Raw genomic sequence first — 16,800 nt, 5'->3', positions numbered from 1 at the left:
AAAAATGTTAAATTTTAAGTATTTTTTTATTGTTAACTTCTCAAGAGTACGAAATAAATAAATCATTGTTCTGTAAGAAAAAAATTAATTGTTTCTTTTTTTTCTTGTATGCGGCCAAACCTAGTATGTTTTGCCATTTTTCTGCCAAATAATTTTGATATCTGGATATTCATCATACGAAGCATTACCACCCACAGTGGATAGCACAGTAGGTGGCAATGATCGGGACTGGTGGCATCTGGCTCGAAATGTCCATGCACACAAACAAGCAGATTTTTAGCTTTCATGGATCATGGCAAAAGTCATGGTACATAACAACAGTCTCTGTACATGAGATTTATAGCATTTCAAAGTAGCATATTGCCTACGAATACGACTGAAACTGAAATCTTCCTCTGAGACACAAATATTAGCATACAGATGCTAGCGCTGGGAGACAATTATCACCCAGTGCTAGCGCTTGATATGAGAGCGCATACATACGAAAAAAAAAGAAAAGAAAAGTAGCAACACCTTTTGTCTCACTCTTCTGTACACCTGAGCTTCACATCTGCACAGCATTTTGATTAATTGAGCCGGTTTGATAATGGGGGGCGTTTAAGTAGAAACAACGGGGATTGAAACAGGGGGCCTCATCACCCTGATTGCTGATTATATCCAGATTACCTACTTCTGTTACTCCAGGACAAGAGGAACCTCAGCTGGTGTAGCGGCTGTAATCACGCTCCATAACAGAGAGAATTAGCAGAATCAAAGACGTCGAAATCTCTAATCTGTCTATTCACAGGCGAGAGAGGCCAGAGTAATGGGAACAAATGAGGTTGTTTGTTGTTTTCCATGTCCTCTCCCTGAAGCCTGCACAGTGGTTCCTTTCCCTCTCTTTCTTCCTCCCAGTCTCTCTCTCTCTCTCTCTCTCTGTCTTTTTCTCATTCTCTGTCCTCTTAGCACTTCTGCATCAACCTCTTCTTCTTCTCTGCAGGCAATCTGACCCGTCAATGTGTGATTTGCTGTCAATCATCCATTACTGCCACTGCACTCATTGCTTTCAGCATTCAGGCGGCCAAGTCAAACACATTTGGCAACAGGTTTGTTCCGGACCAACACTTCCAGAAACATTTCCAAAAATATCTTGTTAAAAGCAACAAGACTCACACAATCACATCACGCATGATGACAGCTGAACCGCCTGTGATTTTAAAATGGGCTGATTTAATATTGAAATGAAAAATGAAAAAAAATATATATATATATATATATTTGCTTGTTTTCCTGAAGGGGAAATGAACATTTAAATCATATTTTTTGTAGGACTGATCAGTGACATATGCATTCTTTCCAAGATCCATATGTGTGTGTGTGTGTTTGTGTGTGCTTCCTGTTTGGACAATGTGTGGCAGTGGCTAAGAGAATAGCCATTACTTTCGACAAGTAAGTATAAGGTAGTGTGTGGTACTGTAGGGTTGTATATATACTATATGGTAGTATAAGGGGTATATGATAGTATAGGAAGTATAGGCACTATAGGATAGTTTATGGATTATGGGACTTTTATAGGGTGTTAAAAGGTTTTATACGATAGTGTAGGGTAGTATACTTGATATAGGGTAGTATAGAGTAGTACAGGATAGTACAGAAAGTATAGGACTTTCTGGTGTTATAAAGTAGTGTAGAGTATTATACGGTAGTTTATGTGGTATAGGGTGTTATAGGGGGTATACAGAAATCTAAAGTAGTATAGGATAGTATATAAAGTATAAGGGGTGTATGATATTGTAGCGTATTATAGGATTTTACAGAAAGTATGGGGTAGTAAAGCGAGTACAGGACAGTATAGAGAGTATAGGACTTTAGGGTGTTATAGGGTAGTGTAGGTTATTATATGGTAGTAAACGTATAGGGTATAGGGTAGAGTAGTTTAGAACAGTAACGATAGTATAGGGAGTATAGGATAGTATAGGGAGTATCGGTAGTTTAGTATATGGTAGTTTAGGGAGTAGAGGCCTTTATGGTGTTATAGAGTAATGTAGGGTAAGATAATATAATATACATGGTATAGGGTAGCGTAGGGGGTATAGGGTAGTCTAGAGTAGTCTAGGATAGTGCAGAAAAAATATATGGTAGTATAGCGGGTATATAGTATAATAAGGAATATTGACCTTTAGGATATAGGGTAATATAGGGGAGTATAGGTTAGCATAAGGAGTACAGTTTAAATAGAGAATAGTTTGGGGTAGTATAGGTTAGCATAGCTTAGTATAAGGAGCCAACTACTAGCAGCATTTCTAGAAACATCTTGTTAAAAGCAACAAGACTTGCATACTAAAATAAAGTATATAACGAGTGTTATATATTTAAGACACACCACAGGTTGCCAGCCCAGTACAATGGCGGACGTTCGTCTATGAGGCTTCGGCACAGGCTGACCGATGTCCGCTAACTGCATTTGCGTTCGCGTGAGTCTGATCATCTGGAAAACGACATAAAAATTGCACCAGAGGCCCATAATGAAAAACATTATTTCCACAGATTGCCACTGTGGATCACACACACTTAGTCTGGGCTGGCCAGTTGACGGGATGAGACAGCTGCGTTCATATTTCATGCGGCACTTACATTAAATAACTGTGAGTTCAACAGGGATCTATGTCCCTCTGCAGACGCCCAGCTCTTCTTCAAGCTGTCGACTTCTTCTCGCTTGTGATTAATATTGATTATGTGACATGTCAAATTTAATCCTTGGAGTTCACTGCATGGCTTGGATCTGTAGCAGACTCGTCTCATTTGAGGGATGATAAGGTATGCACCCCACAGTTTATTATGGCTCCCCTGCCTCACTGCAATTATACTGGAGGAAATGACAAAGCCTTGTGGTTCACCTCAGAGCAGCCTTTATTTCATTTATTATTTTCTGCTCCCGCTGCAAAAGTCACAGCAGATTGAAGACTGCGTGCGTATTAAAACGCCCCGCGCTCGTAATTGATGCTGCGATTTGCTAACTAACAAACATTTCATCTCTTCCGACCCAAATTAAAGATCATTAGAGATGAACACTGGCTAATAGAGGTAAACAAGTGGAAGAAGAAGCGAGGAAAAAAAAAGCTGTTCACGAGGGAGGCTTGGGGAGCCAGGGTCTTAAGTAGCCTTGCAATTACACAGCATGGATTTGTAGGAGTCGGCTTAACAACTTGTAGCTATGGTAACACAATGCCGCCTTTCGAGGATGCCACCTATTAAGGATGCAAATTGTCTTCGACTAGACTGTGCCTGTTAAGCTTTTAACATTTACGGTCAGCCCTGAATGCGAGTTTGTCATAATATGACAAGGAAAGGAAATTAAAACAGCCATGTTGAAAACGATGGTGTGCCAGAGGGAGGGTGAAAACTAGCACATGCCTTCTCTGACACATGTGAAGTCAGCCACCATCTTTTATCAAACTGCTGCTGATGTACAATTGCTGAGTAGCATCCCAGCGCATTCTGAGGAAAGCGGAGTGACTTGATTCCGATACATCAGCTCACAGACGTCATGTGCTGATTGACATCACCCTAGGAGTGATGAGGGGAGATAGCGCCATCACCCAGAGAGAGCAAGGCCAATTATGCACTCTCAGGGCTCTGGCAACTGATGGCAAGCTATATGACTGGGATTCAAAACAGCGAACTCCCAGTTATGGTGGCAGCGCTTAGCCCGCTGGACTAACTGGTGCTCTAATGTAAAAATTCTTTAAAATATATATATATATTTTTTTAAACGGGAAGTCCCATAGAAAAAGGAATCAAAATGAAGATCTACTTAATATCTATGTAGTGTTTCCTGGACAACAATAAGGTCAAATGGCCTATTAGCATGTGTCTCCTGCTGCTCAAATGTCTCTCCTGAGTGCCCAGTAATCTCACGTATGTTTCCTTTTGAGGTTTAGTATATATCCCAATGGCAGTGGTAGCTTAGCAGTTGGGACAGTGATTGATGACAAGGTTGTGGGTTTGATACCCAAGTTTGGCAGGCTACCAAATAGATCTAACCAGATCTCATATGTGTCTAAAACCAGGTTCTTAGTTTTGAATCCTTTAACATTTTCATCTACTGCTATATCTCCTAAGCAACTCTAGGAGAACCATCTGTGACTAAGTTGATCTCTGATTGAAATCAAAATGAAAATCCCAAATATGTCTCTTAGGACATCAAACATCAACATTTGAGCAAAAAAAACCTTTTCTATGGAGGGGAGGCAATAATAATTGGGGACTGTTGCATACCTGGCAAACAGACTAGAGCCTTCCATACCTTATTTTATAGTTAGAATCACCGATGGCACGGTGGCTTAGTGGTTAGCACGTTGCCTCCAGCACTGGGGTCTTGGGTTCAAGTCCCTATCTGGGTGGAGTTTCCTTGTTTTCATATTGTCTGCGTGGGTTTCCTCCGATGACTCCAGTTTCCTCCCACAGTCCAAAAACATGGAGATCAGGTAAATTGGATATTCTAAATTGCCCAAAAAAATTGAATACTCTAAACTGATGTGGTAAATTGGATCTGTGTAAAGTGTGTGGTATGTATGTAAGTTTGTGAGCAAAATGTATTAATGACCAGATATGGATTGGCACTCTGTCCTAGGTAAATGCTGTAGTGCCAGACACAGTCCTCCAGGTGGACGGTCGTTTCCGGTTGAGAGTACGTTGTGCGCTATTGGCTGCCACTTCTCACTGACGTGCAAATGGTTGTACGTAAATTGTGAAGTGCCCTTGGGTTTCTAGAAAGGTGCTATATAAGTTGAACTTCATTCATTCATTCATTCATATAACCGTTAGAATCTTATGGTAGTTTTGATGCCACATAAAGAGTTTCACAAAAAGTAGACTAGTAAAGATTCAAACTTGCGGTGGAACCGAAATTCTGCACACAGTAGTTTTTAGGGCTGCAACGATTAGTCGATATAATCGACAATGTCAATTATTTAAATGTGTCGACTAATAATAGTTAATTTGTAACAGTCCTACATTACACAAAGTGCTGGGGACAGAAGTGAAATGGAAGATGGGTAAATGTCTCACGCACACAGTTTACACTCAACTTAGTCTGTGTCTCTAAAAGTGCCCAAACACAACAGATTACATATTTCATCATTAAATATCAGTAATTTCCATGTTTTTCCAAATCTAGAAATTTGAATGCCTTTTAAATCTTATGTTCAGCTGTTTATACTGTTTTTAAATTAGTTGCAGCCCTGACCTTTAAGAAAATGACTGCAGTTTGTTTGGATGGAGGTCTCTTACAGTGCAGGCTTTTTGGACTGCTGCATTTTCTTCCTCAGTGCAACCTAAATTCTGCACACTACTTGTTTTCAACATATGGTTTAGGATAGGCTTTAGACCCTGACCTATGAGAAACTGACTGCAGTTTGTTTGGATGGAGGTCTCTTACAGTGCAGGCTTCCTGGACCGCTGCATTTTTCTCAGTGTAAGCTACCTCTCATAGTAAAATAAAATCCATTGATCCCTGAAATGATAGCGAGTGGGGAGTAATGGGAAGTTGATATAAAAAAGGCGGAACGGTCATTCCGAAAGGAATGGAGGTTAATACCATCTTCACAGTCTCTCACACACAAAAAAAGAAATGGCCGCTTGTCACAAAGTTACATCCACAGGAGTTCATCATCATTAGGCTTCAACCTGTTACCTAGCAGAAAGCCTTGAGCTCTCCTCTTTAATTGAATTGGCTACAGAAAGGAACTTTAGATGTACCCCCCATCCCCCCCCCCCCATCATCAAGAAAAAAAAGTCTGGGAAGGAAAAGGCTTAGAGAAAAAACAGGCAATAAAGACTCTTAAAAAGAAAAGTGAGTTATGACCAAGTGAAAACTGGAGCTACCGGAGTGATCAGTGGTTTTATTGTGCTACAATTCATTTTGGAAATAAGCAGAGAACTTCCCAGGATCTTTAGTATGCACAAGGCTCCACACAGCACCTGAGGAAGATTAGACTGGCCTCAAATTCAACACGCCCGACTCGTCAAACAAAGCCCACGAGGAGAAGTGTGCATGTGTGTGTGTTATCATTGGACAACGATAGTTTAGATGAGTGAGCAAATAGGACAGAATGCCGAAATCTTTAGAGCTGGGAAGAGAAATAAACAATTGGAGGAATTGGAGGGGGATAAAAAAACTAAGAACAGCAGTGGAAAATAATGATAGTAATAGGGAAGAAGGTAAACCACCTTAAAATAGCTTTATAACAGCTTTATAATCAGTGTCAATGTGATGCAATGTGACGCTTAGCACACTAATAACTGCACAATGTAACTCTGATAAGGCAGATTCAATTACTTTTGCTTTAGCTTAGATTCTCTCAGCTTGTCCAGAACTGCATGTGTAAAGTGCGTTCTTATTGAGTATCTTTCTCAAGTGGGCAAGTTAGCTGGCTCAGCTGTTGAAGAGATCACTGTGCCATCGACAACAGTTGGTTATGGGTTCAATACCCAGGTTTCGTGAGCTGCAACTGTTTGGCCCTTGATAAAGGTTCTTAACCCTTCTACAGTGAGTCTTCTCAATGCACGCATGGGTTAAGGCGAAGTCCAAATTCCATCTGTTCAATTAACAAGTTTGGTGTATATGGTTATCTTGTCTTGTCTTGTCTTGTCTCTGCATGCATGGGTTGAAGGTGGAGGCCAAAATATGTCTGTTCCATCCTTAAGTTTGGTGTATTTTGTTATCTTGTCTTGCCTCTGCACTTATGGATTACAGGCAGAGGCAGAATTCCATCTGTTCCATCCTCAAGTTTGGTGTATATGGTTATCTTGTCTTGTCTTGTATTGTCTCTGCATGCATGGGTTGAAGGCGGAGGCCAAATTATGTCTGTTCCATCCTTAAGTTTGGCGTATTTTGTTATCTTGTCTTGTCTCTGCACTTATGGGTTAAAGGTGGAGGCCAAATTCCATCTGTTTCATTCTCAAGTTTGGTGTATATGGTATCTTGTCTTGTCTTGTCTCTGCACTTATGGGTTGAAGATCCTTGAGAAAGGATCTTAAACTTTCTACAGTGAGTTTTCTCAATGCATGCATTGGTTTAGGGGGAGGCAGAATTCCATCTGTTCCATTCATAAGTTTGGTGTATATTCTTATCTTGTCTTGTCTTGTCTTGTGTCTGCACGCATGGGTTAAATGTGGAGGCCAAGTTCCATCTGTTTCATCCTCAAGTTTGGTGTATATAGTATCTTGTCATGTCTTGTCTCTGTAAACATGGGTTAAAGGCAGAGGCTGAATTCCATCAGTTCCATCCTTAAGTTTGGTGTATATGGTTATCTTGTCTTGTCTCTGTAAACATGGGTTAAAGGCAGAGGCTGAATTCTATCAGTTCCATCCTCAAGTTTGATGTATATGGTTATCTTGTCATGTCTTGTCTTGTCTCTGCAAACATGGGTTAAAGGCAGAGGCTGAATTCCATCTGTTCCATTCTGTTCCAAATTTGGTGTATATGGTAGTCCTGACTTTTTTGTGAGGGATGACTCAAAGTGCAAAGATCACTTCTCATTAAATAACTGTAGGTGGGGCCCAGAAGCAGTAATACAAACCCAAACCTATTGGCATCATGCCTACTGCCAGGCGTTGGTTAAAGGAGTATAACTCTCCTGGCACTGAGCTTCGGAAAAGCAGAATTGTGTTCTTTGGAATGATGATTTTCCATTCACTACTTCTGGAATGAGTTGGTAGAAAAGCTTACCTTGGACAGTAGAAAAAGTTACTTTAACAAAAGCAGGACACATTTTTTATACACTTTGGATGCTTGTAACAACATGCTTGGCTACTTTTTAAGGACACCAGCAACAAAGTCCGTGGCATTGCACAATTGTTCGAATATAGACAGCTTCCATGACCTTCTGGCCACAGCTGTACAAAAGGAAAATATGCCCTAACCTTCAAACATTCCATTTCTTATTCTTTTTTTTCTTTCTTTTTTTAATAAACTGTGCAAAAGTGTTTTCTTTACAGGGTGTGCAACTACCATATTTTACGGAATATAAAGGACGATTATAAGGTCCGGCTCGCAAAGAAAGTCTATTTTCTGCTCTGTTTTCATACATAAGACGTGCTGGTTTATAAGGAGCGTTTTAAGCAACAATAGTAAGGAACAAGGGTGCCGCCATGTCTAATTCAGCAGGCAATTTACTTTCAAAGTCAAAGAAGTGCGTAAAGCACTTTTTTGTACAGTAAGCTTTGATTTTGACGTGGTTAGCAGCAGTGCTAGTTGCAGTTAGCAGTGCTTAGCACTAGTAAATGCTGCCCAGGGAGCTATCAGCTAGCGGTTCGTCCCACGTAGCTTGTTTTAACACAGTAAACATGCAGACTACAGTCTGATATATCTATAAATGGCGAAGGAGCCAGCACTGCGGTTAGAGGCTAATGCTAATACTGCTTCGGCCTCAGTGCTGGAGAAACTTTACTGAAACTCCAGTAATGAAAAACGCTGTACTTCAGCAGAGAGGTTTTACTGCTCCTTACAACCTTTTACCGACTGGTAAAATTCATACATACATAAGACACACAGTCGATTTTGGGAAAATGAAAGGATATTAAATGTGCCTTATAGCCTTATAGAAAAATATGGTACACGTGTAATTTGACCGGGGGTGTCTGAACCTTTCCATATGACTTAACATACATAAGTTGCACTTGGAGGAAGAAGTGAGACAGTGGAGATGTTTAGATGCCAGTCTGATGCAAGATGGAATGGGAGCATTGAAAGGGTTTAATGACTGGAACGGGAGAAATGACTAGATAAAAAGACTGAAAACAAAAGTAAGGAAACACTTGGATGGGTAATAAAGAAGTGCACTGTCTGCGGTGCTATGATGTAGAAATAACCTACAACTACAACCTACAACGCGCTAATGCCGGGCCTGAGGGAGGGAAGGGGTAAATTCTGCTGCCGTCTCAGGAACAGTGGGGTTAAACCACCCAGCTGTTCCTATGCATCTGTACTCTTACTCTACAATAGCTGAAGAACACAGTGCTAAAAATTGCCCCGAATGCTGGATGTCCTCACAGCAACCGATGTTACGTAATAGCATGCTAATTAGCTCTCTTTCACAGGCATTAAAATGGGCCTGCTGTGTTTTTTTTTTTTTTTTGTATTTTCTGTTTTTTCTCCGATGGTAATTAATAAATCATTTGTGGAAACTTACTGTACGAAATCCTTTATTTTCTCAAACTCAAAGGATGATTATGTTAATGTTAAGCGAGCTAATTATTGCTTTGTAATTCAAGTATCATTTTACGCTCCATATAATGCAACAGACTGTTCTGTTTTCTTTCTCACCATTAGGAAATTAGGTCTTATGCAGAATACAAAGTGCTGCCACGTGGCTACAGTGATTCATCACGCACGCCAGACCCAATTGTGTGTATGATTAAGACGCATGCATTTCCTCCATGCCGCCTCGCTACCAATTACCTTCTCTCTTAAATGAGCCTAGAACGAATCACAGCGCTCACGCATTCACTGGGACAGACAGAAGAAAAGCTCAGCAGTGTATCTTCCTCTGTGCCCCATTTGACAAGTGAGTCTGCATGACTTCATGAGTTCAAGGGCGAGACGGAAACGTCTCTATTCTCCCAGCGCTTCAAAAAAAAACAAAAGACACGCCTCTGTCTCAAAGACAAATCTGCTTTGATTCAATAATACATCGCTTTGGATTTTAGAGACAAGGCCTGTTTAATAGTTCAGTTACTATAGACAAGTAAACAATGAAGGAAAAAATCTTAATTCTTAACTTAATTCAAAGTGAGATAAAACACATACCATGTCCGTGTCCGACACCGGCCCGAAGCTGGTCACATAGATGTTGGTCCGAACTTCAGTCACGCTTTCTGGTTGGGCATAAAAGAAAAGAGAAAAGGAACCTGAATCAGAAAAAGCAGTTACACAGTTTAAGAAATATGAAAAAGTCATAAAATGCACAGAATTTCTTTCCTCTCAGGCCTACAACACAATGCAAAAATGTTGGGACAGGGGAAGCAAGTCAAAAAAACAATGGTCTGTCATGGTGTACACGGTTGTGTCGGTAAAATTTCAAGCAAGAAAAAGCAATTATTAAGATCTTAAACCAGCATATGCTATTTTTAACATGACATCTTTTCCAGGGACTTTTAGGGGTTTGGGGCAATTTTAGATTTTTAAGGCGTTTTCATACCAGCACTATTTGGTCTGGTTAAAACAGACTCTGGTTCATTTGTAACTTTAGTGCGGTTCGATTGAGCAGGTGTGAAAACAGTAATCAAACTCGGGTGCTGAACAAAACAACCGGACAGAGACCAGAAAGGTTTGCCTGTGGCGGGAACATGATCTGGTCTTGATCCGACTCCACTATTAAATACACTTTTTTCATTTCAGCTAAACTGCTCACAGCCACTCAATTTTCTTTAGTTTTCTTTGTTAAACTGGCTTTACACTGCACAGATATACACACTGTAACACAGAATCTTCTTGCTATATTTACTTTCTTGTTCCCGCGCCAGACAGCTCTGGCCAATCAGAGGAGACTATGTGCTCGCGTGGTTTATTGGTGGGCATTTTGATGCGTTTAGGTTTGAGCCTGTGTGAAACCAAACCAAACAAAGGGACAAAACGCTCCAAGCAAACCAACTCATCAATTGATTCAGACCATAGAAACGAAATACAGGTGTGAAAACGCCCTTAGATGCATTCTGATTTGAACGTGGATGATTCAGAATCGATTCACAAATGGCAACATGAATGCACTTCACATAATGGCCAAACATTTTGACCTCCTAGTATGTATGATTCCGTGTTTTTCAGTATGCATATTGTCCAATCTCGCATTTCCCTCCCAAAATTTGAGCGGGTAAGTGTTTTAGTGGCCACTTATGGCGCAAATGCTAGTCAGCAATCTACCTACCAAGCCATCCGCTACTTTTGTCCATGCTTCATTTTCCTCCAAACTGTATTAAAGTTGCTGTCTCTCTTTCTCTGTCTCCCTCTGTCACTGTCTTTCCTTCTCTCATCTCTGTCTCACACACACCCCAAGGGACCTTCTAATATTTTTCAACAAGACAATGCATAAGCACATGCTGCACACAATACAAAAGCATGACTTATGCAGATGCATGACTGTCCTACCTGCAGTTCTTAGATCATGTCAGAAGGAATGGCAACAGTACCAGTACCATGGTAAATGCTTTATGGCCACAGTTTTTCTTTTGTTTGAATGTGTTGCATGTCTAAAATGCAGGAATCAGTGTACATTGCATATTAATAAGTAAAAATAAAGTTGACCAGACTAAACATGAAATATGTTTTATGGCTCTTACATACATTCTTTCTTTATTATTTGCAAATTCCAAGCTGCTATCATTACAAAAACGGTCACACTGTTCATGTTTCTGATAATACATCACTCTGCGTGAAATCAAGACAGCATCAAGTTTGCACACATTGCAAAGCCTAAACAATGTTCCTAATGACTGAGCGGCTGCCTATCACTGCGGCAGACTCCTCCACGAGCTAATGAACGATGGTGAGGAAAACGGAAAACAGAAAATAAGAAAAATGCAGGCTCATGCCTGTGCCGCCTAATGCTTTCACTAAGCCTCATCTGACACCATCATTACCATAAAATGAGTCACAGGCGATGCTTAAGAGAACACTGGAGGTAAACAAATCCAAAACAAAGAACCTCCTGAAATCATCCTTATGTTTGAACAGAGTTAGAACACGAAACCATACCATACCAAATATATCATATCATATGATCAACATAATGAAGTGAATTTGATTGGGATCTGGAATATGAGACACAGTCAGAGGTGTCAAGTAATGAAGTACAAATACTTTGTTACCTTATTTCACACAGTTATCTGAACTTTCTATTTCTTACATTAAAAAAAAAACAGCCTCGTTACTCCTATTTCATTTCAGCATGTTTTCATTCTGGTTCTCATCATTCAAAAAATAATAATATATCCATATAAATCTCTCCATCCAGATAGAGTGAATTTGATTGTGGTTGAAAGAAAAGTACAAACATTTGCCATTCTGACACACTATTGGTTTATAAATGATACATCACACCTGCACGTCACTCCAGAAAGAACATAGCAGATGTATGTAGTAAAGGTGGGCGATACTGGGAATTTTGGTATCGATCCAATACCGAGTAAATGCAGGGCCAGTATTGCCAATATCAATACCAATACTGATACTTTTTAATATTTAAGCTTTATAGATCCAAAAGATCCAAAAGACCTAGGATAGAATTTTACCAAACATTGTTCGTGACAACAAAATATATTATTATCACAATCAACAAACTAAGTTTGCCTTAACATTAGCAAAATTGATATTTTTGGAGGTAGAAAAGGAGAAACCACAATACAAAAATAAAATAAAAATGCTCCCCTCATTAGACATCTTTTCTAGTTCTTTCTTTCTTTGTTTTTTTTAAGAGTTGTTCTTAGAAAAAAACAATAAAAAATAAGGAATTTTCTTCCTTTCAGTGAAATTATTTTTTTTCTTAAATCAACTATAAAAAAAAAAATACTCCGGTGGTGTCTCTCTCCGTACTGTGACATGTGGCCCCCAGGAGAGCGCTGAGTGGGCGGGGCAGGCTGATCCTACCTGCATGGCTGTTTGGCTGGCTCTGCTGAGGGGTGGGGGGTGGGGGTGGTGCAGCGCAGTGCTACTCTTTCAAACAGAGAGTTGACTTTGATGAATCCGCATGTGCAGCAGTCAATGCATGCGGGACAAAAAAAGCTTGAGTATCGAGTATTGCTCAATACCGATGCCAGCGTTGGTATCGATAGTATCGATATTTGAATCGATCCGCCCACCTCTAGTATGCAGCCCACTATGAAGATGATCCATTGCAGAGACTCAAGGGAACTCGAGTGAACTCGTAATGTCCCTAGTAAGCTTTTTTAAAATACTCGCAATGTACTAAAATGCATTCATTTTCAATGGGCATATATGCAGCTGCAACAGGCAGCCTAGTGCATCACAAATTTATCAACATTAACATTTTAATATAACATCATAGTCATTATGGCTTTTAGTAAAATGTGTTTTGGAGAGATGGGTTGTACCCTCTAGGCTTTATTCCTTACCTTATTTTTACTTTTATACTTTTAGTAGTTTTGAAATCAGTAGTTTTCAAAAGTACACTTTTTTCAACTCAAGTAAAAACTAAAAAAAAAAAGTAAAATACTTCTACCCGAGTATCTATACTTCTACCTGAGTAATAAATGTCAATACTTTTGACATTCACACTCTAGACAGTTTGAACTGTTGCACACAGATGCTAAATTCTGGGGTTTAGCTTTTGGGGTTGGTGGAAAGCAGGCAGCTGTTTTGGGCAGAGTGGAATGGGACAAACTCGACGGGGAAACCAAGAACAGAGTGTGTGGCGGGCTGCCAGGCTGATTGGTAGAGTCTGGGGCTGAACTCAGGAGGCACAGTTGATGGAAACCTTTTCCCTTGTGCTGTAATGGAGCACCATTGTGAATGCATTGCTCATTTATCAAAAAATAAATAAATATAAAACCCCACATCTCGCTGGTGGTTTCTGGCGCCCTATTGCTGGCGCAGTGTCAACAGAAAGCTCTTTGCTGAGGAAGACACCTAGGATGTCTCGTGAATCATTTTCATGTATGAACTCAGAATCGGTAGCATGGTAATGTATGCAGGAGGCATGGCATGACTGTGAATGAACTGTAAGGAATTTCTATTTTAAAAAAAAAACTTCTCTGATCACACGTGGGTCATGCAGACATTACCCAGACTTTATACTGGAGTGTTGTAGGATAAAGTTTGGATAATATCCAGAACAAGTGATTCAAACATTCGCGTTCAAACAAACAGCTCCTCCTGATAATATCAAAAAAGGGTCTGCTGAAAAAGACTAGAACTGTATCATCTGTTTGGTATCTGATGATAGTTGGATAAGAGAGTGAAGGTCTTGTGGTGAGCAATTCACTACTGGCTTTGCTATAGAGTGACACACTTGTCACTTGTGATGATATAGGGAGCAATCACATATGACAGTCAGTCACCCCTAGTAGTGATATGGGGGACACTAACACTAACAGAATACCCCTTGAACTTTTTTTTTTACATTTTATCACCTTACAATTACAAACCTAAATGTATTGTATCGAGATTTAAGTGACAGACAAACACAAAGTCACATATAATTGTGAAGTGGAACAAAAATGATACATAAAGAGCGTCTGTGAACAGCAATTTTTGTGTCTTACCACAGAAGCTCAATGCAATTTAGGTCAGGACTTAGATGGGACCTTCTAACACATGAATATTCTTTGATCTAAACCATTCCACTGTAGCTCTGGTTGTATGTTTAGGGTCATTGTCTTGCTGGAAGGTGAATCTCCTTCCCAGTCTCAAGTCCTTTGCAGCCTCCAACAGGTTTTCTTCAAGGTTTGCCCTGTATTGTGCTCCATCAATCTTTTGCATCGACTGACTGTTCCTGCTAAAGAAAAGCATCCCCCACAGCATGATGCTGCCACCACCATGTTTTACAGTGCTACTGTTCTGCCACACATAGTGCTTTGCCTTCAGGTCAGTAAGTTTAACTTTGGTCTTATCTGACCACAGCCCCTTCTTTCACAGGTTTTCTGTGTCCCCTTCCTATGTCTTTCTTTCAACAATGGTTTTCTTCTTGACATTCTTCCATAAAGACTAGATTTGTGTTCAGTGCATAACTTATAGTTATCCAGTGAACAGATTCTCCCACCTGAGGATGTGGATTTCTGTAGCTCCTCCAGAGTGACCATGGACCCCTTGGCTGCTTCTCTGAACAGTGCTGTCCTTGCTTGATTTGTCAATTTGGGTGGACGGCCATGTCTTGGTGGGGTTGCAGTTGATTGCAATTTTTTTTTACATTTCTGGATGATGGATTGAACAGTGCTCCTTGAGATGCTCAAAGCTTGGGATATGTTTTTATAACCTAACCCTGCTTTAAACTTCTTCTCCACAACTTTATCTCTGACCTGTCTGGTGAGTACCTTGATCTTCACGATGCAGTTTGTTCACTGGTGTTCTTTTATAAACCACTGAGGCCTTTACAGAAGAGGTGTTTTATATTAATACTGAGACTAAATTACACACAGCTGGACTCTATTAACTAATATGATACTTCTGAAGGCAGTTGACTTGACTGGATTTGGTTTACAGGTTTCAGAGTAAAGTGGGCTGAGTATGTTTGTATGTTACACTTTTCAGAGTTTTATTTGATGATCAAAATTTTGAAAACCATGTATTGTTTATGTTTCACTTCACAATTTATAGCTACTTTGTGTTGATCTAAAAAGTGTAAAAAAGTTCAAGGGGAATGAAAACGTTTGCAAGCCACTGTATATAGATTAATTCCACTCTAAGAACTACCTCTATCTGCATTTTCTTTGTCAATGAGTGTTTTTCTCAAACACTTCAATATCAGATACCCAGTTCCAATTGCCAATTAGCAGGGCTGCCTAAATAGAGTCACTATCTCTCTTTCTGACAATTGGAAGACCTGATAAACTCCTTTGTGCTTTCTAAAGGAGGCTGTGAGGACTGATGCCAGCAACAGACAAGGCTGATTCCCTCTCCATCTTCATGAGAGAGCTGTAATTCTGTATTCTTCTGGGGCTCCTTAGGTTTTAGAAGTTGTAAGTGATCTCAAGGCGGTGTGGCTCAGTGCCGCATCGTGACGCTCCGTCGCACTTATTCTCCTTTTTCCCCAATATTGATAAACATCTCCGCAGCAGCAGCAGAAGCAGATGAGTAACTCCACTGTTCCAAAAAGCAATCTGTTACGGATCTGAGCGGACAAGTAATTGTAAGGAGCCGTGCGTGAAACAGCCGGTAATGAGAGATGGGGCTATGCTGGCCGAGCTCTTCTGGGGGTCACGCAAGGCCAGGGATTCAATTCACAGCAGTCGCAGGGATCAAATCCATCACTGTTCCACTGCAAGGCCAATAAGTCTGCACTGGGGAGTGCATTAACAGAAAGCAGGACACAAATCAGTGGCTCACCTCCGAGGCCAGGGCGCAGCCTGTTGTCGTAGCCGTCCAGCAAACGGTCCAAAATCCGGGTGAAGATGGTGATGTTGTCTTTGCTGTCATCCGGAAGAGGCTCTCGGTGTCCGGCGACGGCCCTGTCGAGAGGAACGGAGAGTGTTAGAGAAAGTAAAGGTTAGGGGGTGAGACAAGTTAAGTGCGTCAGAGAGCACCTAAGGGAAGATAAGTCAAGATGAAGCAATACGTGAGGGAAGAAACAGAGGGACAAATGTCTCGGGCACAGCGAATGAAGTGTGAGGGATGGAGAGGGAATGACAGTTTGATTGTGGTCAGCATCTTTGATGTTTTAGACTTTCTTCTCTCGCCGCTACTCGGGTGGGAGCTGCCGTCTTTATCAATCACCTCAAATAAACTTTGTAAGAAAAAAGATATCAGAAAGAAAGGGAAAAAAGCTGACTGAATCCAACAAGAAGCAAGCAATAACAGAAAGCGATCTCAGCCTACTGCAACATTTCCTCATCTCCATCGTCTCCAAAGATCCAATTTCCTGTTTTCAAAATCCAGGCACCACTCATCCTGAATGAGATTTTTTTTGCTGGTTTAAAACAGTGTGTAGTTCTTTTGAGGGGAGGGGGAATTGACGTCTTTCTCTATTCCCGCATCAAATGCTGGGTCTGGATGTGATTGAAATATACTATATGGACAAAACTATTGGGACACCTGGTCATTCATTTCTTTAATTTCTCTCATTTCTGCAAAAATGCATGAGCACTAAA

At 40.4% G+C, this 16,800-nt stretch overlaps 1 protein-coding gene across 1 annotated transcript in view; it reads right to left on the bottom strand.

Moving 5' to 3' along the window:
* Positions 1–16,800, bottom strand: part of LOC103031495 (gamma-aminobutyric acid receptor subunit alpha-3) — a 237,099-nt gene that overhangs the window by 141,706 nt on the left and 78,593 nt on the right. The window contains exons 3-4 of the mRNA XM_049466513.1: positions 16,040–16,161; positions 9,791–9,858 (exon numbers count right to left, since the gene is read on the bottom strand). Coding sequence (XP_049322470.1) covers positions 9,791–9,858; positions 16,040–16,161 — 190 coding nt within the window. The remainder of the gene's footprint in view (positions 1–9,790; positions 9,859–16,039; positions 16,162–16,800) is intronic.

This window comes from Astyanax mexicanus, chromosome 17 (assembly GCF_023375975.1).
Source record: "Astyanax mexicanus isolate ESR-SI-001 chromosome 17, AstMex3_surface, whole genome shotgun sequence".
Lineage (NCBI taxonomy): Eukaryota > Metazoa > Chordata > Actinopteri > Characiformes > Acestrorhamphidae > Astyanax > Astyanax mexicanus.
The sequence above is the reverse complement of the archived record's forward strand: the minus strand, read 5'-3'. Positions and strand labels throughout refer to the sequence as shown.